This window comes from Apus apus, chromosome 3 (assembly GCF_020740795.1).
Source record: "Apus apus isolate bApuApu2 chromosome 3, bApuApu2.pri.cur, whole genome shotgun sequence".
NCBI lineage: Eukaryota > Metazoa > Chordata > Aves > Apodiformes > Apodidae > Apus > Apus apus.
In genome coordinates this window covers 103,201,057-103,227,706 of record NC_067284.1, presented here as the reverse complement: position 1 = coordinate 103,227,706, position 26,650 = coordinate 103,201,057, and the positions used below count along the sequence as shown (strand labels likewise).

Here is a 26,650-nt window from a genome sequence, read left to right as displayed (position 1 = left end):
CAGCAGCACAAAGTCTAGTTGGGGGCACATCACTCTTGGTGTACCCCAGGATAAATACCGGGTCAGTGCTGTTTAATATCTTAATTCATGACCTGGACAATGGGACAGTATGTGCCCTCAGCAGGTTCACAGATGATACACAGCTGGGAGGAGTGGTGGTGGCACAGCAGATGGGTGTGCTGCTGTACACAGGGTCCCAGGCAGGTTGGAGCATTAAACAAAGAGGAATCCCTTGGTTCAGCAAGGGGAAATGTGAATTCCTGGAGCTGGGTGGGAATAACCCCATGTACCAGCATATGCTGAAGGCTAACTTTCTGAAAATCAGCTCTGCAGGTCAGGACCTTAGGGTCTTGGATGACAGCAAGCTGACCATGAGCCAGCAAAGCACCCTTACGGTGAAGGCAGCCAACAGCATCTTAAGCTGTGCTGGGAGAAGCATTGCTGGTGGGGTGAGGAAGGTGAGGTGATCCTCCTCTCCTCAGCGCTGGTGATCCAACATCTGCAGTGCTGTGTCCAGGTCTGAGCTGCACAGTGCAAAACAGATACAGACTTACTGGTGCATGTCCTGCGCAGGGCCACAAAGGCAATTAAGGGAATGGAGCATCTGTCATGTCAGGGGAGGCTGAGAGAGCTCAGAGTCTTGGGCCTGGAGAGGAGAAGGCTCAGGAGGAAATGGAGAGGAGGGAACCAGTCTCTCCTCTGTAGTGCCTGCTGATAGGACAAGAGGTGATGGGCACAAATTGAAGTACATGGAGGAACACAAGAATACCCTGGGTTTTGGTTGTTTTTTTTATTGTTTCTGTGAGAGTAGTCAAACCTTGGCACAGGTTGCCTGGAGAGGCTGTGGGGTCTTCCTCCCTGGAGATACTCAAAACTGAACTGCACGTGGTCCTGGGTGACCTGTATAGCTGACCCTGCTTGAGCAGGGGGCATGAGCCATGTTCTTATGCGGTCCTTTCCAACCTATGCAATTTTGTGATTTAGGCCTTGAGACATGTCGGCTGAGTGGTGTTTTACCTCTAGCTTCTGCTTTCTGGGGTGAGATTTTCTATTTATTACATCTTCCAAGGTGACTTGCACAGCTTCATGTTGGCATGTTGTGAAACAACAGTCATCATTCAGATATGAAGTCTGAAATTCAGGGAAGTTGAACTTCAAACACTCAGACCTGTGCACCCTAACTGCATTTTGCTAGAACATGTGTTTATACTGGTTCAGTCCAAATTTTTGCTAATCAGAGCTACTCAGAACATAAAATAACTTCCATATTTACGTTTCTGAGGGCTTTGTTTTTCAGTGTACATCTTTCTTCTGGAGTACTAGATTCCCCTGGTGTAGCTTGGCCCATGGCATCTCAGTCAGTGTCTTGTCTGGCTTTTCTGGCTGCATGGAGTGCTTGCACTGTGATGTGAGCAACTGCAGTTAATTAGTGCCCTGTCATTTCAGTTCTGAAAGAGCTGAGCAAGAACAGCAGCCCAGCTGCCCCATCACCTTTTGATATGTGCTGTATCGCAGTCAGGTGATGCAATCCACTGCAGGTGATGCTGCCTGGTCTGCAGGACCTTTGTTCCTCTGGTCTAGAAATTAGAACTTGGTTTTGTGTGCAGATTTCAATTTTCCCTACAGACTTTGTTTGGAATAAAGTTGTTTGTATCATGAACTGTTCCAGATGAACTGCTAATAAGCTTCTAAGTCCCTGCTTAAGACCCTGCATGCAGCCAGGATTGACAAGAGCTTATTTTACAGGTCTTCTTTATCTGTTCCTGTGTCTATGGTCTTGCATTTCCTGCTCTGCCTACTCCACATTCCACTTCTATTACATGGACATGGTCGAGCCACGTCAGTTTAAAACTCTGAAGGCTTTTTTACTTAAACATAAAAATATCATCCACTGCTTTACAGGAAATCTGACACAGCATGGTCATTTCCCATCACTCATCTGTACATCTTCATATTTACATGAATTAGCCATGTCACCCTTGCCAGAAGAAGGTTGATGATATCCTGGGCTACATTAGGCACAATATTGCTGGGAGGTGGAGGAAGGGGATCTGTCCCCACTGCTCAGCACTGGTGAGGCCACCCTGGGATGCTGGATGCAGTGCTGGGTTCCTCAGGATGAGAGATGTGGACAGACTAGAGAGAGCCCAGTGAGGGCTGTAGCATCTGTCCTATGAAGAGAGGCTGAAGGATCTGGGACTGCCCAGCCTGGGGCAGAGAGGGCTTGGGGGGATTGAATCCATTTCTGTGGGTGCCAAGAGGATGGAGCCAGGGTATTCCTGGTGGTGCCCAGTGCCAGGACCAGAGGCAACAGGCACAAACTGGACCCTAGCAGGGCCCCTGTGGACACTGGGAAACATTTTTTCAATGTGAGGACAACACTGACATAGGTTACCCAGTCTCCATCCTTGGAGCTATTTAGAAGCCATCTGGACATGGTCCAGGGCAACCAACCAGCTCTGGGTGTCCCTGTTTGACCAGTGGGGTTGGACAAGATGAGCTGAACCAGCCTGTGATTTTATGAATCTATATTAATTCTGTGAAGAAGGATACCTCTCTCAAAGAACGTGAACTTTGCACAATACAGGCTCTTTGTTGCAAGTACCACTGGTGCTGCAGTATTTTCTCTGCAGTAAAAGGTGGACCATGTGTTACGCAGAGGTTAGTCTGAGCATTCAGGAGCACTGTCAGGGGATGTGGTGAGATGAAGGTAGATGTGAACACCTGGGGTGCTGCAGGGAGTGAACTTCTCATGCCCTGAACCTCTTTGCCCCTTCATCTCGTTAAGTATTCAACTGTTAAAAACAATAAAAGCCTCTTGCTTCTGGTGATTCAGTGTTGCAAATAACTTGGCAAACGCTGTTTGCAATCCCTGATACAGATCTGCAGATCTGCAGGATGCTTGTGTTCTGTGACCAGCTTACATCTGCCACCACTTTCCATTTGACTCAGTGTGTAATGTCTGTATGCTGCTTTTTTGTTTCCATTAGCTTCCTCATTGCATATTTTCTAGACTTTGCCCTCCCTAATAAAAATGCAGTTGTCAGCTTAGCGTGTCAGTGAAATGACCTGTGAAAAGTCTTGGGTTTGTGCAATCTTAGAGCCTTTAGCAGTACTGAAAATGTCTTGGATGAGTACAGGGGATAATAATGTGGTCTCTCATACCTCTGCTGGCCCTGTGGGCCATCCCTTTATAGTTGCAAACCCATGGTCTTGCACTGAATTGATTATTTTTGAGTCCCTGTGGTGCTGGTGCAGTGCAGCATAGGTAAGGTGGTCAATTGTCCTCTGTGGCTGGATTGCATAGGGACTAATCTTGAAGGTTAGTTGTTGATCTCCTTCTTGCTGTCATCTGATTTTCCTCTGGTTTCTAAGCCTGCTGAGATGTGGAGTATGATGTACTTGAGTACTTTCCTAGAAGAGTGGGGTGATACGCTTAAGCTGTGGAGAATCCTTAGGGATTTGCAAGAGACTGCATGGTTCATTGGCTCCTTTGGGAGAGAACAGGCTGTTGGGCCTGCTTGCAAGGAGGAAGTGTGGAATGCAGAGCAAAGATGGGTGTGGACTTGACACAGGACAAGAGGAAAATGCCTTCTGCAGCATGTAGTGTTTCAAAGGGCAAGTCTCTGTGTTATTTGGTCTCTCTGCTGAAACCTGCCACTGGTGACAGCTGGGAGGAACATTCCTGGCTGACACTGCTGAGGACTGGCGGGTGCTCTGAGCTTTCTCTGTTTGCCCTGGTGAGCTCTGCTCGAGCATGTCCTTGAGGGGTTGAGAAGTCTGGCAAGCTCTGCAGTTCCTGTAGTAATGGTGGTTATTTCTCTTTATGCTTCTGTTGCCAGATTGAGTTCAGCTTGCCAAAGGCAAGTTCCTTGTCCTGTCTTCTGCTGTACTTCATGTCTCTTCCCATCACCTGCCCTGCACAGGCATCGGATGCGGCTGAGTTCTTTCCTAAAATTCATCTTTGCTTTGCTAATTCCCTACCAGACTGATCAGTCATGTGGTGCTGTGTCTTGTAGTCTGCCCCTTGCTGTCTCATGCTCTGTAGCTGAGAAAGGCATGTTTGTTGTTAGTGGTGATCTGGCATCCCTTTCTGACCTTCACTTGTTTGTCTTGCCTAATGGAACTGTCCTTAGCTTTTGTGCAGCTGATCATCCACAGAGTTCAGTCGTGATGAGGTATAGTGTTGGATGGCAGGTAACAACCATGTGTGAATCAGTTAGGAGAGCTTGTGTCAGGTATGTTGAAGTATGTCTTTTTTGTCTTGTACAGTTAAGAGTTGGTTCTGAAATGTACGTCCTTGTGAAGCCCCTCTCAAGCCTCCATCTGTGCTAAGTGTCTTGCACAGTGAGGTGATGGGCCTCCAGCAGTGACAAGGCCAGACTAAAAGCAAAGCTGTTGTCCCAGCTTCTAAAATAACATCACGAGGTGTAACAGCACTTTTGTTGGCCTTGTTTAGCCTTCTGGCAGAGAGATTTTCAGAGCTGCTGCTGTCACAGTGATGAGTGGCACAGCCAGCTGTCTGGCCAGGCCATCTCTCTCAGTGCTGAAGGACATGAGGATGCATCTGGTGATCCTGCATCATTGCACTGTGGTTGCCTGGCTTCGTCTTTATAGTCACAGCAAGGTTTATGCCTGTGACTTCAGCCAAGGAGCACATGAGCTGTGATAAAGCAGGAGGAAGGTTTACCAGGTGTGTCTAGTCAAACTAGCTGCAGAGGCAGGCCCTGCACCAGCAACAGAGAAACACACTGAGGAATTCCAGTGGGACTGCACAAGGACCAGTGTATCACAGGGGACAGGTCCCTGGGTGACCCACAACAGCAAATTCAGAACTGCATTTCCATATGTCTGGGTTGGAACTGCCCATGCACAGTGTGAGCCCAGCTCTTTCCAGAGGTGTAAAATATCCATAGGACCTGGATGCAGAGAAGTTCACAGTCAAGTACTTAACGAGGCACAGGCAGCCACTGTAGATAGAGGTTGGGTTAGGATTCCGTTGTCCTTGCTTTTCTGATACTGGAGCACGTGTGACATCTCTGGCTAAGGTTTCTATTGATAATACCTGTGACTGATTGCTGCCTCTTGCCTGTCCTTAGCTATGGCCCAGGAGCAAAGGGCAGGATGGCTGGATAGTGAACTGGCCCTTGCCATCCAACGTGTGGTAATTACAGACACATTGGGACATTGAAGCTAATCAAAATGTTGCTTGGAAAATGACTTCATACTTAGGTGTTTCTGCTTTGTGTTCAGCAGGGTAGTGTTGTCATAGAACCACAGACTGGTTTGAGTTGGAAGGCACCTTAAAAATAATCTAATTCAAATCCCCCTGCATGGGCAGGGACATCTCCCACCAGACCAGGTTGCTCCAAGCCCCATCCAGCCTGGCCTTCAATGCTGCCAAGGATGGGGCTTCCACAGCTTCTCTGAGCAGCCCAGGCCAGGGTCTCACCACCCTCACAGCAAAGACTTTCTTCCTCAGATCTCATCTCAGTCCCCTCTTTTTCAGCTTGAAATTGTTCCCCCTTGTCCTGTCACTCCCTGCCCATGTCAAAAGTCCCTCCCCAGCTTTCCTGTAGCCCCTTCAGGTCCTGGAAGGTGCTCTGAGGTTTCCCCAGAGTCTTCTCTTCTCCAGACTGGAAAATCTCAACTCTCTTAGCCTGTCTCCAGAGCAGAGCTGTTCCAGCCCTCGCATCATCTCTGTGGCCTCCTCTGGACTCACTCCAGCAGCTCTGTGTCCTTCTTGCTTTGGGGATCCCAGATTTGTACACAGCACTGCAGAGAATCCCCTCCCTTGACCTGCTGGTCACACTGCAGGGGATGCAGCCCAGGATACGGTTGGCTGCTGCCTGCAGTGGATGTGAGGTCTAGCAGCATTCACAAAAACACCTGTGTGATAGTTTGTGCTGCACGAAGACCTCCAGCCTTCCATTAAAAAAAAAAAATCAGGCTTGAGAGCAGAAGGGTTTCTGAAGTCTTAAATACCCTGTTCTGCAAAAACTGGGACAAAGTAATAGTTCTTGTGGGCACGGAACAAACTTGTTTGTGATCAATGAGATTCTATGCTTGCGTTACAGCCAAGACCTCAGGGGAATGCCCAAATTTTAATGGTGTTGGTTGCTCTGAGGAAAAAAATTGATCTTGATCAAAAACTTTAGAGTATTCAGGTGGCTGTGCATCTGCAGCAATACTGCATCTTGATTCCTTGGCCAAAACATCTACAGAAAGGAAAATAGGAAAAAGCAGCAATGACAAGGAAATCCAGCTGCTGGGGATGATCTGACATAGCCCCTCCTCTCAGTAGCCACCTATGGACCAGGCATATACAGTGGGCTACTAAAGGCAGATAATGCCTGCAGAGAAAGTTTAAAAGACTTTTCTGTTGTGGATGTCTGGGAACCCCTGCAGAAGGCCTAGTGTGAGAACCTGTTGTGCTGGATGCACCTTGGGTGATTCATCTGGTGTGCAGTCAGGCCCTGGCTAAAGGCAGGGTAACAGGGCAGAGGCTGAAAAAGGGCTGTCCCACCTGAGCCTGGAGAACCCTGGGCTCTGTTCTCACCAATGTTGATGCTGTTAGTAGTGATGTGGGCAATATGTGGTGTTGAGGTAGGTCAGGATGTCCTCCAGAAGTGCAGGAATATGTGAGAGGACTGGACAAGTTCCAGTTGTAAGTTACTCAGTAGTTCAAAATAGGAAGCTGCACAAAAGTCCAGAGGTCATTATTTGGGATCTGAGGAGGATCTGGTGTCTTCTAGTGGCTCAAGAGAGGAATTTGACCCACCGAGTGTGCAATGTTAAAATTCATTGGGGCAGAGTCACCAGAAGAGAGAATTGGTGTGATCATGGTCCTGGCCAGAGCTTCAGCTACAGCATTCAGTGTCACTGGGAAGACACAGAGCAGGTCTTGAGAGGAAGACAAAGAATTTAGCTTACCATGCTGAGGGGACCTGGTGGTGGCTGTAAACAGGTCAGCACTGGGAATGCAGTAATCTTATTGGACTCACAGACTTTTTGGGGCTGGAAAAGACCTCTGAGATAATCAAGTCTAGCATGTGACCTAACACCACCGCATCATCTAGACCATGGCACTGAGTGACACATCCAGTCTTTCCTTAAACACCTCCAGGGATGGTGACTCTGCCACTTCCTGGGCAGTCCATTTCAATATCTAATCACCCTTTCTGTGAGGAAATGCTTCCTAATATCCAACGTAAACCTGCCCTGGTGAAGCTTCAGGCCATGCCCTCTTGTCCTGTTGCTAGTCACCTGGGAGAGGAGCCTGACCAAGACTCTCAAGATAAGAGCTAGCACGAGACCCAAAGCAATAAACTACTCATGAGTATGGTTGGGAAAATGGCCACTGGCCACTGGAGCAAACTCCATTTCCAGTGCTTGGGTAAGAGAATGTGGTTTGGTGTGTGCCACACAGCAAGGCTGAGCTGAGTAACCAAGTCAGGTCCTTCTTGTCTGAGTAGGGCCCAAAGAACATCGCAGGGGCTGGGCACTAGTTGTTTGCTGCAGTGTCAGAGGTGGCTGTTTGAAAGCTTGTCTTTTATGGGGTCCATACCTGTGTTCTGCTCATTGTTCTTGTGGCTGAGAGTTGTTCCCTTCCTGCAGCTCTGAGTGGTTTGTGGTGGTTGCTCTGGAGGTGCTGGGTGGCTTCTGTCAGGCTGGTCACCTCTGCTCGTTCAGCAGCTTTGCTTGACTTTTGTCTGGAGGCACCTTGGGACCAGTGCCCTGCTGAGATGTACAAGACTTGCTTCATAGGTCTGCCCCTCTCCTAGAGTCCTGAGGTGGTGACTGATGGCAGTGGTCTTGGCATCTCTGGCTGTTCCTGGGCTTCTGTCGTAGCTGAGTTGCTCGTGACAAGTGCTACGGACCTGGTTTCAGTTCAGTGCTTCCAGAACTTGCACTGCAAGGAGTGGGAACCCTTCCCAACTTGTCTTCCCATTCAGCAGAAACTGGGTCTCCAGTTTTGCTCTTGGGGAGTAGTGCTGAGCCACATAGTCAATCTGCAGCCCAGAAGACAATGCAGAAATGTCTCAGGGCAGGTGAGCTGAAGTGAGGGACTGGTGAGGCACCAGCTTAGCTCCACTGTGCTGCCCCTGCGGGCACCAGAGGGCCCTGGGGTTGCACGTATTCTCTACTTCAGGGATATGGGCTATGGGTTCCTGTGTCCTGAACATTGATGACTTTCTTCTAGTGGCACCGGACACGATTAACAACCACGTGAAGACCTGTCGTGAGGAACAGAAGAACCTGCACTTCTTTGCCCCGGAATATGGAGGTATGGTGTGGCTGTAGCTGTGTGCCTGGGTGTTTTGGCCTTACTAGTGCTTCCAAGCTGTTCTCTGACTTGTTTTCAGCTATGGACTCATGACAGATTTACAGCTTTGAGTTATTTGTCTGCTTAAATGCTCCAACTCCTCTGTCTTCTGATAGAGGAGGGAGAGAAGGCTGTGGGACTATCACAGCCTGGTACAGAGGTGGTCCTGCTGGCACTGCTGGGTGCAGGGAGGGACTGATAGCAGTGTTATTTCTTTGTTACAGAAGTTGCCAACGTCACCACCGCTGTGGACATTTACTCCTTTGGGATGTGTGCACTGGAGGTGAGCGTGGAACACTTTGGCTGTGGGGCAAAGGGAGGGTGGATTTGAGGGAAGGAGGTGGCTCTGTGGTGATGCTTTGGCTACAGGTGGGGGAGCTTGGTAAGCAGTGTGTTCTGTTCTTTAAGCCAAATGCACTTGATCTTTGAGGGATCCCTGTCGGGGCTCTCCTGATGCCTTACTCAGAAGTAAATAGTTCGGCAATGTGTAGTTCTGTCTGCAGTTCCTAACGTGCAACTCATTACTCTGTGGGTCTTGGCCAGTTCTGGAGTCTGACCCACTGTCTGGTGGGAACAGTCTCTGCTGCAAGCTGTACTGAACGGACATGGAGAGCAAAATCCCCCTTCTGGGGAGTCCCTTTTCTTCCTGTGGTATCTGGAGGAGAGGACAGGTGTAGTCCCTAACTTTTCCAGGCCAGCCTCTCCCTACCTGATACATGTGCTGGTTACAGTTAGGGGCCAGTCAGACATACCTGATGTTAGGAGCTTAGTGGTTCTTCTGTCCTTGCAATCAGTAGGCCAAAGTTTGGGAAATGGGAATTGTTGGTAGGAGTGTTTTCTGGGAAGAATTGTCAGAAAGAGCGAACATGAAGATTTCTGAACCTATGCTGGACATCTTGTGAGTGAAGAGAACTGTGTAAACACAGCTCTTAGGAGGCAAAACTTGAGCTGAATCTGAAGATGTCCCCTGACATATTTTGTCAGCCTTTCCTAGCTGGGAATTGGTGTATGTGGTGGCTGGAGCCAGTTCTGGGTGGCATTGTGTGCTGCTTTCCTTCTTGCAATACAGAGCTGTTTGTACCGCCAGGAGGGACACTGCCAGATTCTGGCAGTGATCCAGTTACTGCTTCATTAGAGGATGGGAATTATCAAGCAGAAGTACAAGCCAATGCATCATGAGATTCAGAATGAAGATACTGTCTAGAGTGGTGCTGGCACGGTGCTCTGGGCTCCCTGGCAGGCTGTGATGAGGCAGTCGTTCTCTGCCTCCCCCAGCGGTGACCTTAAATAGCATCAAACAGTTTGGCCACTGTGATCTCGCGCTTGACTGTGGTCCCCTTGAGCTTGGGGCAGTGCAGTCAGGAATTCCCAGAGGGATCTGATGCGCTGCTTTGTGCTTGCAGATGGCGGTGCTGGAAATACAGGGTAATGGGGAGTCCTCTTACGTGCCCCAGGAGGCCATCAACAGTGCCATTCAGCTGCTGGAGGACCCCTTGCAGAGGGTGAGTGAGGAGGGAGCAGCGCCCCTGATGCCGTGTTGGCGTTGCCCATGTTCTCATGCAGGTCTTGTCTTTCAGGAGTTCATTCAGAAGTGTCTAGAGCAGGACCCCAGCAAGCGTCCCACTGCCCGGGAGCTCCTTTTCCACCAGGCATTATTTGAGGTGCCATCCCTGAAGCTACTGGCTGCTCACTGCATCGTTGGGCATCAGCGTGAGTATGGAGCCCCAGATGCCACCTCCTGTGCTGTGGAAAGCTTCACTGAGTTGCCAGGACAGTTTTCTTCCTGGAAGCCAAGGCCTTTGTGCTGCTCTTAACAGGCAGGGCCTAGTGGGACAGAGCTGTGGTCCCCGCAGAGCCCAGAGGTGTGTGGTGCCCTGTCTGCTCTCAGCAGCACGGGAGCTTCACAGCCTGGAGCCCCTGGGGTTTTACTGCTTTTCAGAAGCTGGGGAGGAATTGCATTTGTTCAGGTCTAACTTCGTTTGTTTTTCACAGATATGATTCCTGAAAACGCTTTAGAAGAAATGACCAAAAACCTTGACATGAGTGCAGTGTTGGCAGAGATTAATCACGAAGACAGGGAAGGAGTCAAGATGATGTGAGTGACCCGTGGTGTGCTTGGAGGGAGGGGCTGCTCGGGTGCGGGTGGGATAGGTGCCAGGGCACAGGGGTGAGCCTGGGACCTGCCTGGGACTCTTCCCTTGGAGTTAGTGTTGGCATTTCACCACCAGCTGGGAAACACAGGGGAGCTGGTTGTGCTGCTGATGCAGGAGCATCCCATTCTTCTCCAAGGCACAGAAAATTCTGTGGAGGGTAGCTCCTGGATGGGAGGAAACCTTGCCCCATGTTCTGTGAGCAGATTCCAGACAGCGGAGATGGGCAGGAAGTTAACACACTGTTGTTGGGACAGTCCTTGGCAAAGCCTGGTTGAACAGTTTGGGGAAGTGACTCAGACCAGTCAGAGGCTTGTGAAATGGAGTCCAACATGTTGGAGAAATGTTCCTCAATGTTGGTAATGGAGCAGCTCATCCTGCAGTATGCAAAGGGGGAGGCTGGTTGGGGCAGCACTTGGCAACACTTAAACTGCAGAGGTGGGTCCCTAAGTAAGAGAGCATGTATGCAGAGAGTTGAGTGCCAAAAAGTGATGTTAAATTTTGGATAATGAAACTCAGCTAGTTGAGGCGTCAGGGGAAGAGACTAGAAGACACTGTATTTCCAGGGAAGGCCAGGGTGCTTGCAGGGCAGCCTGGCATTCTGGGATGCTTAGGCACTGAACAAAAGCCATCAAGAGGACAAGGGAAAAAAGTGCTGTTCATTTGAGAAGCTCTCTGAGCCATATAGACCTTCCTAAAAATGGACATTCTGGTCTTTATAGCACTAATAGATAATAGTATTGAATTCCTTTTGGCTTGTGTTGCCTGGTTAGTCAGAACCAGAGAGGAACACAGGACTGGCTGTGGACTTCTGGTGTTGCTAACTCCCCGGACCATGCAAAGGCAACAGTCACTTGCTTTGGAGAAAAAAACCTGCTTCTCTGTCTGAGGAGGCTGTGAAGCAATGGCACAGGAAAAGACCATTTCCAGCTTGTTGAAAATGCACTGCTGTGCTGCAGACAAGAGCAGACATGATACCAGGGTGCCAGATAATGGGAGGGAAGGTTGTGGTAGTCGAGTGAAATGTCTGAAGATGTTACCTGTACAGTGTGCCTGTACACACCTGTGCCTCTGTGAATGGTCCTGCAGCAGATCAGAGAAGGGGCCCCCCACCAGGGGGCTGGAAATCATTGCCACCACATGGAGGAACTGTATGTTCTTGAGGGTAAGAAAGAGGAAGAGCAGCAAACAGACATACAACAAGTTATGGCAGAAAGGGGACGGGTTGTTAGTGCTTGTTGTCCTCCCTCAGCCACCAGCAAGGAAGATGTTCAGTGGAATTAGAGGCTGGGGAATTGAAAATTAATTGGTAGGGAGTCTTCCTCTGAGACACTACATTGGGGAGGCATCAAGCTGAACAAGCAACCTGAGAAAGAAATTACAGACAAAAGTATCCTGAACTCTAGTGAGAAATATTTGGGCAGGACATTAAATCCAATGTGTAGTTTCTGCTTGGGAGTGATACAGTTGGTTGTATTGTGCCTTTGCAGTGCTGAGTCCCTTGTTCTTCTGGAAGTGGGACACAGGCTTCATGGCTCTGGTGTAACAAATGTCTCTAAAAAGCCTTTCTAGGACTCTGAGGCTATTGGGATAGCTCCCAAATAACTCTCTGTATTGGACAACTCTACAGGGAGGGGATGTCTGTCCTACCATAATGATTTGCCTCATCCTTAGCTTCTCTGAACAGTTGCTTTGTGTACAGAAGGGCTGGAGTCTGTCTCACCTTGGCTGACTGCCTCTGTCCCTACTCCTCCTGCCCACTGACACAGCTGTAGTTTAGGACATGGGGACTTGAAATGGCATCTAAAGAGACTTGAGTGGATGGTTCTGTTAGATCACTTGACAGCTCAGTACCTTTTTTTTTTTACCTTTTTTTTTTTCTCCCAGTTTCTCACAGTCTCCAGCATTGGAGCTGGACAAGTTCCTGGAGGATGTAAGGTAAGAGTTGTTTTTTTTTAAAAAAGGCAGCTTTAACTCTGTGTAAAATGGGAAAAATTACAGAGGCATAACCTCAGACCATGCTCCTTTCCTGTAGGAATGGTATCTACCCACTCACAGCTTTTGGGATGCCACGGCCCCAGCAGCCCCAGCAGGTGGTGGTGAAGTCTCCCATTGCTCCACCATCTGTGAAGACCCCGACTCCAGAGCCTGCTGAGGTGGAGACCCGCAAGGTGAGCAGGGGGGCTCGGTTCCTCCCCACCCCGGGCAGCCCTGCGGTGCCCTAGCACGCACTCACAGCCTGTCTCTGCCTTCCAGGTGGTGCTGATGCAGTGCAACATCGAGTCAGTCGAGGAGGGGGTGAAGCACCATGTATGTTCCTATCCCCTGGCTGCACTTGTGGGGGCAGGGGGGTACCAGGGCAGCTGTTCGGAGTGCCTGGCTCCAGCATGGATGTGCTGCTGGTGCCTGGTGCCACCCTCTGTGCCCCAGCTGCCATCTTTGGGGCCCAAAGCCAGACCCAGGCCTGTGCCTGTGGCTGACCTGGCACCCAGCAGATGTTTTTGGCCCATGCCCAGATTCAGGCTCTCTCCTCAGGATGGTGCTGCTGGCTGTGGGTTGGGGTGGTTCTGTTTGACTCATGTGGGGCTCTGCTGGAGGTTGGTTCCTATCCTGCTGGGGATTTTGGGGGGTGCTCCTGGCTGTCTGTGGCTACCATGCAGTCCCCTCATGCGAACTTCTTTACCTTGCAGTTAACACTGCTGCTGAAACTGGAAGACAAGTTAAATCGACACTTGAGCTGTGACCTGCAACCCAGTAAGTACCTCTCCTTCCCTGCTCTGCTGCACTGGGGCCAGCAGCACACCCGTCCCTGGGGCTGACACCCGTCCCTGGGGCTGACACCCGTCCCTGGGGCTGACACCCGTCCCTGTATTGCAGATGACAACATCCAGGAGCTGGCAGCTGAACTGGTCCAGCTTGGGTTCATCAGTGAGGTAAGCTGGCCGGGGGCTCATGCAGGGATGCAGGTCTGCATTCCTGTCTCAAGTTCAGTGGTTTATGCCAGATCACTCCTCCAGCTGGGGAGGCAACAGGACATGTCCCTGCCCTCGTGCCAAGCTCTGGCTTGGCAGGGGCTGAGCTGCCCCTCACTGCAGCTTCTTCTTCCCAGGCTGACCAGAGCAGACTTACCTGTTTACTTGAAGAGGCATTCAGCAAGTTCTACTACACCCGGAACGGAGCCCTGACGGCAGTGACTGTGTCCTCGTAGCACTCCCGGCTCCCGGGCGGCCAGCGCGGCCTTGTTGCCTGTGACCCCTTCTGTGTCTGTCCATCACTGTAGGGCATCAGCGAGACCCCAGCTGCAGTGCTTGGAAGCTTGTCCTGCATGTGCCGTGGCTGGGCTCAGCGACAATCCTCCCTGCCCGCCTATTAAAGGGGACTTTGCGCATCAGTATTATTTCCAGCCCTGTTTTTGTTGGGATTTTGCCAGGTGGTGCCGGGAAGCCGGGTCCTGGCTTGGGGAGTTCTGTAGCCCCATTCATGTGCATGGAGTTTGTTCTGTTTGAATTGTACAAAGTGTCTTTTGCACAGCACAGAAATGTTTTGTTTTTTCTTTTTTTTTATTATTATTTTTTGGGGGGTTGTTTTTTGTTTTTGTTTTTTTTTAATTTAAAGGTAAGCAGGGGGAGCCCCTAAGCCCTGCCCCCTCTCTGCCCCCAACTCTGCAGCTGCCTCTGGCACCAGTCACTTCCCTCCCTCCCGGCCGGGGGGGGCCGGGGTCCTGCAGCCCCCACCTGGCGCTTTGCTGCCCGCTCTGCTCCGGGGCTGCTCCTTGTTTACTAGTTCCCCGCGGCCGCCCCGCGCTGCGCCGTGCCCTGGGGCTGCGGCTGTGCCCACACGGGGCCTGTGGGCCGCTGCGGGTAGCCCCAGGCACGGTGCCCCGGGCCGGGGTGGGGGAGAGCGGGGGTGGCAGCAGTGCCGGGACCTGCTCCCCGCTTCCCCTCCCCGGCCCGGGGTGTTCGGCGGGGCTGAGCCCGCGGCTCCGCTCCTGCATCTCATTTCTATCATTTCCTATTTTTAATAAACTGTTTTGTACATATGCGAGTGCTGCCTCTTTCCGGGGCGGGGGCGGGGGAGGGAGCCGGGGCGGTGCCGGGGGCGGGCGGGGCGGCAGCGGCCATGGCCGTGGGGCGGCGGGGCCCGACGGCGCTGACGGACCCGCAGCGGCTGATGCGCTCGGGGCTGGGGCTGATCGTGCTGGGGCACGGCAGCCTGGCGCTGGGCGCCATCGTGCACGGCTCCGTCCTGCGGCATGTGGCCGGCGCCGGCCGCGCCGTCACCCCCGAGTACGCGGCGGCCAACGTGGTGTCGGTGAGCGCCGGGCTGCTGGTGAGCGCGGCGGGGCCGGGGCGGGCGGCGGGAGAGGGGGCTTGGCGGCCCGGCCCCCGACGCGGATCTTTTCCCCGCAGAGCATCGCCGTGGGCATCGTAGCCATCCTGGTGTCGCACAACCTGTCCCGGGTCGCCCTGGTGAGTGCGGGCCGGGGGCACCGGCGCGGCCCAGCCCCCCGCCGCTCCCTCGGACCTTGCCCCGGCGGCTCCTTCCGCCTCGCTGGCTGGCGGGCTCTGGATGCCGCCGGCTGCCCCGGCCCGGGCCCGTCGGCAGCGCCGTGAGGGGCGGCAGCGGCGGGGCCGTGGGCATCGGCTCGGGGCAGAGACGCTTCGGTTGGTGGGTGAAGCTGCAGCCGGGGTCACGCATCCCCGTGCGGGCTCAGGGTGGGCCGTGCGTGGGGCAGAGCTGCTGCGGGGCTGGGGTCTCGGTGGGGCTGAGGCAGTGCCGGGGCTCTCCGGGGCAGGAGCCTGTGGGAGGGGGCTGGGCGGGGGCTTGGGGGTCCCGGGGTGGGGGGGCGGGGGCAAAGGATGCAAAAGGTGCGGAAGCCTCATGCAGGGCTGAGCCGTGCTAGCAGGGGCAGGGGGCTGCATGTGCTCGCGGGATGCGAATGTCCGCGGGGCTCCCAGCACCCCTGCTCCCTGCAGAGCGGCAGTGCCAGCCCTGCCGTGTCCCCGGGCTCTGGCCAGCTCTGCTCTCGTGCTCTCGCTGCCTGCAGCACTGGACCCTGCTGAGCGTGTCCCTGCTGAGCTGCCTGCTGTCCGCAGCCTGCAGCGTGGGCCTGGCCCTGGCCATCGCGCTGACCGTGCACAGCCGGGGCAGGCACCTGCTGCAGGGCTGCCACAGCCCCGCGCTGCCCAGCGACGCCCGGGCCGCCATTGCCACCAACGATTGTCCCTTCAACACCACGCGCATCTATGTGAGTCTGCAGGGCCACCCCCTCCCACCCGTCCTCCTTCTGTCTCTGCTTCCTCTCGTCTTTATTTTCCTTCTTTCCCTCTCTCTGCTCACTCTTCCTCTTCTCCTCTCACTGCGTTCCCTTTCTTTCTCCCCCCCCACCGCCTACCCAGCCCCTCTGCTGGTGCAGGCTGGGTGCAGTGGGACCTCTAGCCCTCTGCTCTGCAGGACACAGCCCTGGCGCTCTGGTTCCCCTCCATGGTGCTGGTGGCTGCGGAAGCTGTGCTGTCTGGCAGGTGCTTTTTGGTGGCTCTGATCTTCCGGGGCATTGGGCCCTGTGCACACAGATACAGCAAAGAGCAGGTATGTCCCATTGGCCTGTTGGGTCTCCCTGCCTCTGCCCCACCACTGCTTGCCCTTTTGCTGCATTCTGGCAGTGCTGGGTGCTGCTGGGCCCTTGTTCCCATACAAGCAGGCTGAGCAGCAAGGGGCTGGGGGTGCAGGGTGAATGTCAAATTTGAACCTTTTAGCCATCCTTGGTGACAGACTGGCACCCCTTCATCTTGGGTAGTTGCAGAGGGACTCTCATCCCTCTGATGCCCAAGCCTATTACGTCCTGAGCAAATGCTGCCCTTATCCACCCCCAAGTCCCCACTCCTAAACCTAGCCCAGCCCTTCTCATATCCCTGTGACCCTCCACCCTTTTTTTCCCCCTCTTTTTAGCTGGCTGGGACAGATACAGTGAAGGAGAGGCCACCACGTGAGATGCAGCAACTCCTTGGGGTATTGGCTGAGACTTGCACCTAGCTGGACAGGTGAACGCAGTGCCTGGGCTGTGTCTGGGGGACAGGAGGGGCTACACTGGGGCCCCCACAGACACCAGCCCCCTGAAACATCTCCAAGCACATTGCAGATCCTGGGCAGAGGCATCCTGGCCCTGCTCCTGGGCCAGCACTCAGGTGTGCTCTTTCACTCCCAGGTGCTGCTGCAGGAGTGCTGCCATTGAGCCAGAGGATGTTGCACCTGCAGCATGCTCCTGCCCCACGATAGGGTGGGCTGCAGGGGGGCTACAGGGTGTGCCTCTCCCCCTCGCTTCCTCCAGCCCCACCTGGGACAAACCCTGCAGGTGCCTGACACAAGCAGCCCTGAGTCACCAGGCAGCCTTAGCCTCGGATGCTCTCCCCTCTCTCCAAGCTGCAAGGCTGTTGCTGGCACAATAAATGGAGCCTTGCTGGCTGCATCTGCCTTATACACACAGTGGTGGGGGCAGACAGAGGTGCTGGGACCCGGCAAGGGCCAGGGCTGGCCTGGTGGGTCAGCTCGCTGTGCCTGTCCTCAGGCAGGCTGGGGAGCGGCAGGTGAAGTGCCCCTTTGTCATAAGCATCTGTTTTTCCTGAGTAAATAAACTTTTTCACACTGGTGGCTCTAAGTGGCTTCTCTGGGAGCTGGGCCCACTGGTGGAATGACAGTGCAGCTGGGGTGTCAGGCCATCTCCATGCTTGCGCTCGGCCAGGCACAGGGAGGTAGGCAGCTCCATGGTTCCAGTGACAATCCCCCAGAAGGGTGGAGGGTGCACACTGAGCATAGCTTGGCTGAGGTCAGGAGATGCATGTGTACAGGATTATGGACCTGCCCCTGGGAGATACACGTGTTCCTGGCCTTGGCCTCCCTTGACCAACAAGAGCACAGCAAGGTTGAGAAACGTTTATTGGGGGTGGAAGTGGAGGATGCTGAAGAACAGGACTGAAAGCTGCCATGGTCCAGCTCATTGGAAGGAGAAGCTGGTGCTTGGGAGTCCCCCACACCACTGACTGAGGAACTTGAGTACATCTTGGCATGCAGGGCTGTGAGATGTCTGCAGAATGAAAGAGGCCTTGGCAATTGCAAGGGGCAGAACCATCACCCCCTGCCCATGGGCACCCCTGGGGGCTGCCAGAGCTACACAGGCAGAGATGGGACTGCCTCAGCTGCCTGAGTAAGTTTAATCCCTGCCCAGCAGCACACTGAGAGGGTACACTAAAACCACCCTGGTTCACTTATCTCCACCCAGCAGGACAATGTCTTATTGTCAGCATGAGGGGTTGAACACTCTGCAGCCCATCTCCCTGCCCCACAGGATGCCTGGCTCACCTTGACAGCCATCAGGAACTTGTTCCATGTGTCCTTGTTGGCTTCTCGGCCTGCCCGCTTGAATTCTATCTTGTTCCTTAGCACAGGGTACCCTGCTCACACAGTGACACCTTCAGAAACAAGCTGAGACCCGTGGAGGACCTTCTGCCTTGAGCACCCCTTCCCTCTGCTGTGGCCAGCTGGCTGGGGATGCTGCCATGGGGCAGTGCAGGGGAACAGTCCAGCCTCTGGAGGCCAGACTGAGGAAGGAAGTGCCCGCAGCAGTGGGATCAAAGGAAAGCGAAGGCTTGTCCTTCTGGCGAGGACACCCAAGTATGCCAGATGCTAGCAGCCTGCTCCTGACCTTGGAGCCAGAGCTGCTGCTGGTGGCTCACCCCTGCTCCTCCCCTCTCTAACCCAGTTGCTGTCTGAAGTGTGAATGAGGGAGGGACAGTGCTGGCCAGGACAGACAGCTCCTGAAGAGCAGGACAAAGCAGGGACAGACCACATGTGACCTGTGTCAGTGCTGGCCAGCCTGGGCAGTCTTCTCGGCAGTGCTGTGCCAGACTGAGCTCTCATGGAACCACAGAAATACAGAACGGTGAGGGCTGGAGGAGACCTGAGGTCCAGTCCCCCACCCTGCTCAAGCAGGGTGACAGCCAGTGGTCCAGATGGATCTAGGCTGTCTCAGGTATGGAGAAGCCATAGCTTCTGTGCAGCCCGTTCCAGTGCTCAGTCACCTTCACAGTAAAAAACAGCTCCTTCCACCTCCAGCAGAACTAGCCCCACAGCCGTCTCCCTATGCACAGCCTGACTTCCCCCCTCCCTTCATGGCACCGTGTGCTCCCCTGCACGTGTGGGCTGTCCCAGAGCTGACCTGTCAGCACGCAGGGCAGGGAGCGCACGCCCGTCTGCGCGGCCACCAGGGAGGCTTCGTACGTGTCCCGCTCGTCCTGCGGCAGCACCTGCTCCAGCCGCTGGTCCATGGACATGGTGAGCACCCAGTCCCTGACCTCCTCCCGCTTCTCCTCCTGCAGGGCAGAGGCCAGGACACCTGTTTCCACCTGCCATGCCATGACCCAGCTGCACTGGGGAGCGGGACTCAGGGGTGAACACAGGACATGCACATGTAAATACGGGGGGGGGGGGCGGGGGGAGAGCACGTGTGTGCATGTGTGTGTGCTGGGGCTCCCTGTGTGTTTGTGGTGGGGAGAGGGGCTGAGGGCAGGGCTGAGCACAACCCCAGCTCCTGCAGCACCTGCAGCACCTGCTGCCTCTCCCTTGCCCCAGGCCCACTTCAGAGGGCCCTGGAGCAGCACCACCGTTCATGGGAACTGAGGAAGGCAGAAGACACTCACAGGCACGTGCTGCTGGGCTGGAAGTGGCACTTCAAATGGAATGTCTGTGTTCTGGAAATCAGAGTGGTCCAGAGAGTCCAGGTTGCCTTCTTCAATGGCCTAAGAAAGGAGAAGGGGTGGAGCAGTGGGCAGTACCATCCATGGGGCTGGCAATACAACCTACACCCTGAGGGTGGCATTACAGATGCCCCTGTTAGTGTGGTGGTGGCTGGGCCCTCCTGGGAGGTGGCATTTTTGGCCATCCTCTGCAGTGTCAGATGATGTGTGTCCCTGAAACACAAACTCAAACTTGTGTGTGCATGATGGCACTGGCACACAGAGTGACCTCAGGGCTGCTCAGGTGCCCTGCACAGCAAGTCCTTCCACAGCTGCTGTTGGGGTACTTGGTGCTGTGCATGCACACACCCCAGCAGCCCTCAGCACCAGCTCAAACATGTGCTGCCACACCGGAGTCTCGGGAGCACCCTGGTCAGGCTGAGGGGCTGTTTTGGCCCTGCATCCCACTGTCATTTTGAATATGACAGCCCTCCCTCCAGCAGACTATACTTACATCTGAGATGTCCAGGAAGCGGTTCAGGAAGATGAATGCCATGTTCTCCCAGTTGACTGCCTGGTACAGAAGAAACCCCAGGTGAGATCAGGCAGCTTATCTTCACAGCCAGAACTCTCCTGCCTGAGTGATGGCTACAAAGGGTGTGGTTCTGTTGGTCACGGAGTAGGAGAGTGGACATCCTGGCTTGCCAATCCCAAAGGACTGCTATTTAGGCAACCAGTGGGACAACCAGTCCACTAGCCACAGGCTGACCCCATGGATGGAGTCAGGCATTACTGCACAGCCAGTATCGGACATTGAGAACATGCTGCAGTGCTTGCCATGTGTCACTTCATCTGGGCTGGCAGTCAGAGCCTGTAGCCTCAGGTGTGAGGTGACACCAAGGTGGCTGGCAGAACAGTGAGGGCTCTGGCATCCACATGGACAGAGCCCTGCAGCACATGTGGCCTCTGCTCTACCACCCTGGTCCAAAGTTCTTGTCCCCTTTCTAGCCCAGCTCTGCTCTCCCACTGCCATTCCCTGACACGTGCAGGCCCTGCCCAGCTGCCTGTGGAGAGGCCCCTGGTGCTGGGGGCTGGCTGCTGGTGTGCCAGGGCTGCTGGGGAAGGGAAGGGTGAGAATCCCAGAGCCCAGGGCATCCACCTCCTCAGCTGCTCCAGTGGCAGATGGCTCTCACCTTAGCAGCTATCCCAGCTTCATAGAAGGCCTTGTCTGCAGGGAGGAGCTCCGTGTGGCGCAGCAGGGCAATGGACAGTTGGGCAGCCACAGTGTCCTGCAGACATGGGACAGTAAAGCCAAAACAATCAGCACAGATCAGTAGGGTTGGGAGGGAGCTGAGGAGATCACACTGCCCCAGACACAGCAGGGACTCTGCACCCACAGATTCCCAACATGTAACAAAGGTTAAAAACTTCAGTCCTGGCCCCAAGTACCCTCCCTGTGTGAACACACAGGAGCACTGTCACCTGAAGATGATGTTCTGCTTTATAAACCTTGCTGTTTCCACTAGAAGCCACATCCAAACTCCCACCATTTGAGTGGCATGTTTTGAGTATCTCAAGGGATAGAGACTCTCCAACCTCTCCAAGAAACCCGTTCTGGTGTTCAGACACATTCATGGTAAGTTTTCCTGTATTCAGTCACATGCAGATTTTTGAGGGGGGGTGAGAAATTCCAGGAAGATGTCACTTTTCTGCTTGCCAGGCAGGATCTCATCACACCACAGCTTCCCTCACGGTCCCAATTAGTATATCCAAGACCTAAACATTCCACAGCTGTGTGGGCCTGTACAGGTTCCCAAGACATCAGATTTGGCTCTTTCTGTCTGACCTGTCACTGGACCCACAACATCTACAGGCAGTTGTGGGGAAGCACCAGCCTCCCCTGTGACTTCCACTGGGTCCTCGCTGTGGCAACCTTCCTTTTTTACAGCCTGCTCTACCACAGCTCCAGCCCCACACTCCTAAAGAGCTCTATCACAATTCCACAGTCCCTTAGGGATCAAGGCTTCAGCAGAGATTCTGCTCTGTATCATGGCCCAAAACAAATCCCAGTGCACATCAGACTCAAAAATACTCACATAACCTTTTAAGGCCCGTTACCCAGGCTCAGGAGCTGCCAAAGCCCCATAGAAGGTCCAGCACCCAGGTCCAGTATCTGCTAAAGCCCTGTGTGATGCCAAGCAAGCATGCCCAGGAGCTGCCAAAGCCCTGCACAAAGCCCATCTACTCTCAAGACCATGTGTGAAGCCCAGCAGCTCTCATGGCCCAGGACAAGTGAAGAGGAAGCAATGCTATCCTGGGAAGACAGATTTCTGTGTGATCCCTAAATTTCTACTGGTGCCTCTGCTCTCACAATTCATGCCAAGCATATGGATCAGCTTCCCACTGTTTCACATCTCAGCCTCAGTGGTGGAGGGCAGATCCCTTCATAAGGAGGCAGAACAGACTGTCTCCAATTCCATCTCCTCATGGTGGGCTCCCAGATCACTACAGTCCCATTCTCATGCATCCATGATGTGTAAGTGATCTATGAAGTGGAACAGGGAATTATGGATCACCCTGAACCTGCAGGTGCCCACAGTGCTCTGGGCTCAGGGTGGTGACCTGGCAATGGAACTTCAGCCCCTCACCAGCTGCTTGAGGCCCTGGGCAGCAGAGCGGGTGGCGTAGTAGTGAGAGATCAGCAGCAGCGTCTCAAACTCCTCATGTGCCGGCGTGTTGGCCTCGCTCGACTTCACTAGGTTTTCACACTGGAGGAGAGAAAGGGAGAGTAATTGAGAACATGAGAGCACAGGGACACTCTACACCCGATTTGAGGCCAGGAAAAAGTTGGGAGTGAGAAAGATGTGTAATATCCAGGCACCTCTGGGTACTGGAAAAGGGCTGGGCCTTGGCTGGTCTGGTTCCTACAGAAGGGAGGAGGCTGTGGGAGAAGGGGAGAGCTTACAGTACTGCAACAACAGACAGCACTGAAAGCAGGGATGAGTTTGGGTGGACTAAGGGGGATTTGTGGATTCTGTTTGTGCTAGAGGTGGGTGTTTGTGGGACAGAAACAGAGAAGAGGCAATCATGGGCCCTGGATGAGGAATTCTGGGACAGGCAAGAAGGAGCAGATGTCTCTAAGCGTCTCTGGGGAGATGGGGAGGACTCTTATTTTCCAGGCTCAGTAGTTCTGTGCTTTCCCCATGTCCTTGCCCCATCCAGGCTGCTGAATATGAGTGCAGGAGGAAAAGTAGGCATGTTGTGGTAGGCTCCCATCTAGCAGTGACACAGTGAGCTCTGCAGGTGCCAGTGTCCAGACTCACTTCTAGGGTTTGGCCTTAAGTGCAGGGCCATCTTCTTCCCTGACTTCTCTTGGCCAACCATGTCCACTTCCCAGTACCTATTGTCTACACGGTGGACATTTTCCCATTTTCCCTCAGTTTGTGTTCTACAAATACTGCCCGTGTCACCTGGCTAGAGAGGGGATCTCCTTCCTGCCCTGCTAGGAGCCACCAGGGGGGGTGTTGTTTAGCAGGCAGTGGTGGCCATGTCCCACACTCACCAGATGGAAGAGAACATCTCGCAGGTCAGCCCAGCTGGAGTACGCCTCGGCACAGTTCATGCCAGGTGCATTCACCATCTCCACAAAAAGACGCTTGTAAATGTTGAAATTCTGCAACAAATGGAGAGAAATGTTGAAGGAGCCAGATGGGGAGTCAGCAGAGGCCTGGAGCTCTCCTGCTGTTGAGCACAGGCTGAGGGAAGGGCAGCTCTGCAAGTGGCTTCTTGCAACGGGGCCACAGGACATGGCAGAGAAACAGGGAAGAAGGCTTCCTGCAGCTTCCTTGTGGGTCCTTGTGTTCTGGTCTTTGTGGTTAAGGTGTTCCAAACAAATACAAATACTTAACTCCACCCTGCTCCTTCCCTGTGGAGATTGAGGCCTTGTGCAACCTGATGTAGTGTGAGGTATCCGTGCTCCTAGCAGGGAGGTTGGATCCTGGTGATCTTTAAGGTCCCTTTCAACCTTAACCATTCTATTAGTCTATGATTCTAGGAGATTGCCTTTAGTCCTCTGGCTAAGGAGCCTCTGGAAGAATACATACAAGGACTGAAGTGCCTTGGGCATACTGAACAACCAGCAATCCCAGTTCTGGACTGGGAGCCTGACCCATGTAGCAACCCCCTGGCAACTCACACTGGGATGTCACACTGTCTTCCTTACCTGTGGGTTGGCAGGTGCTCCGTGGTGGACATACAGGCTCAGGGCTTTGTCCCAGCTGCCCTCCCGGATGAGGTGGGTTGCATAAAGAGCTACATACTTGTGCAAGACTTTGTAGTTCTGGAGAAGGCACACAAAAACAGAAAGCAGTGGCATGAGATTAATGAACTGCACACTTGTCCCTCTGGATGGTTTCATATGTATGCACACACCCCCAGACACCTGAGTCCCAAAGAGTGAGCCCAGCCATCAGACAAGGGACAGCCTGCACCCAGCAAAGAAGGCTGAGGACTGGTGGCAGTCAGCCTCACAAGAACTCAACTGAGGAAAGACCTGTTTCACACAGGCTTAAATATAGTAATGAGATGAAGAAGACGGTGTAAAATGTGCAACCCTGTCAAAAAAGTAATGGAAATGAATTTATTAAGCACAACAGAAAACAGTGCCCTGATTATATGTCTAGAACTTGAGTGCCCAGACGTGGATGCTGGGTGAAACACTGGGTACAAGATAGTTTTATATAAAGATTAAGTCTGGTTTGGGACCTGTTTTGATAAAAGTTACTTTTTTTCCTGTATAATCACTGTAGAACAGCTGAGTAAAAAGTCATGAAATTCTGCACTGGTGCAAGGTTGTGCTAATGCTCTCTTAGAGGCACACACAGACTAACATCTTCTTGGACTAAATGGGGTAGTGTTGTGCCTGGCTGACAATAAAACTGATTAAGCCTTTGCCATTAAATTGAGCATGAAGTTATTCTTCAAGGAGGAAGATCAACACAGGTATCTCCAGATAATTAGGACATTGGCACAGAAGTCTCCAAGTTAACAATGACTACAACAGAGACCATTTGTATCACCAGAGAAACCATAGTCAAAAAGAAATCAAGTTCACTGTAGTAGAGCCCAAACTCAGGTTACTGGCTACTGCATTACACACAAAATTATAAAAATAAGCACAGGATATTATGAGCATGTGTCCAGGTTATCAGCTGTGATGTCTTCACTAACTGCAGAGGGGAGCTGCCCTGTCACTCCATCTGAACCAAGGCCTCACTTCAAAGAATCAACACCTGCCCTTAGTTTAGCTCCTTTACCAATAATCACTGAGTTGATACCCAATCACCTATCCATAACTACTGAATACAACGAACCCTCAAACTAGATCCTGGTAATCTACAGCTTTCTCCTCCTGTTACTGCATTGGAATAGCACTGTAGAACAGTTTCACTTTGCTTTTCTCCATTTTTATTACTCTGCTGAGGTAATTTTGCTAGTTTTAGGTCAGTAAAAATGGAAAAATGTCAAATTTGCTCTCACAACAAGGATGTCTCATCTCTCCAGGCCTCTAAAGAACATATATAAGAAGGTTTTCTTGTACAAGTCTCTCTCTTTCCATGGTACCAATTACTTCCAGCCCAACCAACTCATTTAGCTGTTTTCAATGCTCCATTAATCACAACATTTAAACCCAGCATGCTCTGGGTTCTAACGCTTCCTCACTAGGCCTGATTGTCCCGATGGGGACAGCAGAGAGTTTTTGAGCTGCTGAAGTGCCTCTGTGCTCCCCATAAAAATGACTGTGTTGCCCTGCCCACTCACTCCTGCTTCAGGACCCCATGTCCATCTCCTGAGGGCTCACATAGGCACTCACCTGCTTAGCTGCAACCTCCAGGCACTTCTCCCATTGCTCCTGCTCTGCATACATATCCAAAGCAGCCATGACATCTATTCCTACCAGCTGGGGATGGAAACAACCATACATTCACTGTGCAGGCAAGGTTTCCCATCAGCCCACCCAGGTCTTTTCTTCACATACACACAGTCCTCCCCTTCCAGGCCATGGATGCACAGGCCCAGTGTGACCCATCTGGAGTGCAGGAACCACCACTCACAGGCACATACAGACTCCTCATCCATGGGCATATTCCATCAAAAGCCCCATGAGAAAGGCCCCAGGGATCTGCACAGATCCTGACATCACTCCCCAGCCTGGGAAACATCCCAGATACGTACTGAATCCACCTTTCCTTGGTTCTTCAAATACTCCTTGTAGCGCTGGTCCACATACTCCTCTGACCTACCAGGCAGAAAGACTCTCAGTGGGCAGCAGGACCAATCATGTCTGGCATCAGTGCAGAGCCCGGACACAACTTGGTCTGCTTTGGGAAGAACAGGACTCGGGGCTGTGCCATGGCTTTCTGGCCTGCCCCTGGGAGCAGAGGTAGAAGGGAAAAGAAAGTCTCTAGGCAGCTCTTTGCAGTATAATGTGTGGGGAGAACAAGGGATCACAGGACTTTCTGAAGGAAATGCACGTACAAGATTATCCCAAGGCAAGGGGGAACAGGGACAGGGAAAAAGGCGATAGTAATTTCTGTATGATGTGTGCCAACAGAAAAGTGTTAGGATGATAAATGGCTTGGGAAAGGCAGCTGTGGAGACTCTGCCCTGTTGAGCATTGAAGGCCACTGTGGGGAGAATCCAGGGAACCTCAGGTCAGCAGGACAGGACAAGGGATCATTTAGGAGTGGAAGACCTAGCAGGAAGAGTGTAATTTGAGAAGTTCAGGACACACCTGGGGTCCAACTCCTGGGCCACTCGCTTGGCTTTTCTCCATTCCTCGCCTTCGATTAAGGCATCAATAGCTTCTCGGGTGAGCTCCAAGTTGAGGTAGAGTTCAGCAGCCTGCAGGGACACAGATAGTCCCATGGGGATAAAACCTCAATGGCCCCCTGCAGCCAGGCTGGAGCTGGTGCTGTTGGAAGTGACCAGCACACACCGACAACAGAAAGTCTCTTCCAAAAAGATAACCTCCCTTCTCTGCTTCCTGCCTCCTCCCAAGGCCTGGCTCTCTCACAGTTCCAGGACTTGATCCCTTCCCCATCTTGCTCCTCCTTGAAGACTCTGTGCTGCATAACTCTGGATAGGGCAAACCACCCAGCATCCCAGGATGTGTCATGTTCTCCTTCCACTGGAAAGAGCTCTCCCTCCCTATGTCACCACTTCTCCAGTAGCCTGGGGGCAGGAGCCAGCTCTCACCGCACTGTATTTCTTCATGGCCACCAGCTGAGGAGCCACCGTCCGCGTCACCTCCATGCTCTGTGACTGATCCAAGAACTTAATGGCCAACTCAGCAGCCTGTGAAGAGAAATTGTCAGCAGCACAAGTGCTACAAGCTGCTTGGGAGAGGAAAGAAGCTGGTAAGAGCTCAGTCCCAGCTAAAAGAC

The 26,650-nt window shown here is 53.0% G+C and overlaps 3 protein-coding genes across 5 annotated transcripts in view; 2 read left to right on the top strand and 1 right to left on the bottom strand.

Moving 5' to 3' along the window:
- Nucleotides 1–14,513, top strand: part of NRBP1 (nuclear receptor binding protein 1) — a 36,214-nt gene extending 21,701 nt beyond the window's left edge. For both annotated transcript variants that reach the window (XM_051614142.1, XM_051614141.1), the window contains 11 exons: nt 8,204–8,287; nt 8,551–8,609; nt 9,730–9,828; nt 9,904–10,036; nt 10,319–10,421; nt 12,364–12,414; nt 12,512–12,647; nt 12,733–12,786; nt 13,167–13,230; nt 13,354–13,409; nt 13,586–14,513. In XM_051614142.1, the coding sequence (XP_051470102.1) occupies nt 8,204–8,287; nt 8,551–8,609; nt 9,730–9,828; nt 9,904–10,036; nt 10,319–10,421; nt 12,364–12,414; nt 12,512–12,647; nt 12,733–12,786; nt 13,167–13,230; nt 13,354–13,409; nt 13,586–13,684 (938 nt within the window). In that variant the 3' untranslated portion in view covers nt 13,685–14,513. The remainder of the gene's footprint in view (nt 1–8,203; nt 8,288–8,550; nt 8,610–9,729; nt 9,829–9,903; nt 10,037–10,318; nt 10,422–12,363; nt 12,415–12,511; nt 12,648–12,732; nt 12,787–13,166; nt 13,231–13,353; nt 13,410–13,585) is intronic.
- An 80-nt stretch (nt 14,514–14,593) lies between these two features.
- KRTCAP3 (keratinocyte associated protein 3) lies at nt 14,594–17,124 on the top strand. Its single transcript, XM_051614245.1, has 6 exons — nt 14,594–14,805; nt 14,886–14,945; nt 15,524–15,724; nt 15,931–16,065; nt 16,426–16,517; nt 16,682–17,124. Exons 1-5 carry the CDS (start codon nt 14,596–14,598, stop codon nt 16,507–16,509), a joined length of 690 nt encoding a protein of 229 aa, XP_051470205.1. The 5' UTR covers nt 14,594–14,595; the 3' UTR covers nt 16,510–16,517; nt 16,682–17,124.
- Nucleotides 17,125–17,391: 267 nt separating this feature from the next.
- The window catches only part of IFT172 (intraflagellar transport 172), a 33,363-nt gene continuing 24,104 nt past the window's right edge, over nt 17,392–26,650 (bottom strand). Inside the window, exons 36-48 of one of the 2 annotated variants that reach the window (XM_051614973.1) lie at nt 26,463–26,561; nt 25,999–26,108; nt 25,440–25,503; nt 25,078–25,164; nt 23,428–23,544; nt 22,768–22,878; nt 21,854–21,973; nt 20,399–20,494; nt 19,720–19,779; nt 19,170–19,268; nt 18,689–18,842; nt 17,833–17,924; nt 17,392–17,557 (exon numbers count right to left, since the gene is read on the bottom strand). In XM_051614973.1, the coding sequence (XP_051470933.1) occupies nt 17,468–17,557; nt 17,833–17,924; nt 18,689–18,842; nt 19,170–19,268; nt 19,720–19,779; nt 20,399–20,494; nt 21,854–21,973; nt 22,768–22,878; nt 23,428–23,544; nt 25,078–25,164; nt 25,440–25,503; nt 25,999–26,108; nt 26,463–26,561 (1,299 nt within the window). In that variant the 3' untranslated portion in view covers nt 17,392–17,467. The other variant, XM_051614971.1, reaches the window with a different exon arrangement.

Coding starts and splice junctions, on each gene's coding strand:
- KRTCAP3 (XM_051614245.1), top strand. CDS start 14,596: ATGGCCGTGGGGCGGCGGGGCCCGACGGCGCTGACGGACCCGCAGCGG. Junction 14,806..14,885: donor CGGTGAGCGCCGGGCTGCTG/GTGAGCGCGGCG, acceptor TTTTCCCCGCAG/AGCATCGCCGTGGGCATCGT. Junction 15,725..15,930: donor TCAACACCACGCGCATCTAT/GTGAGTCTGCAG, acceptor TCTGCTCTGCAG/GACACAGCCCTGGCGCTCTG.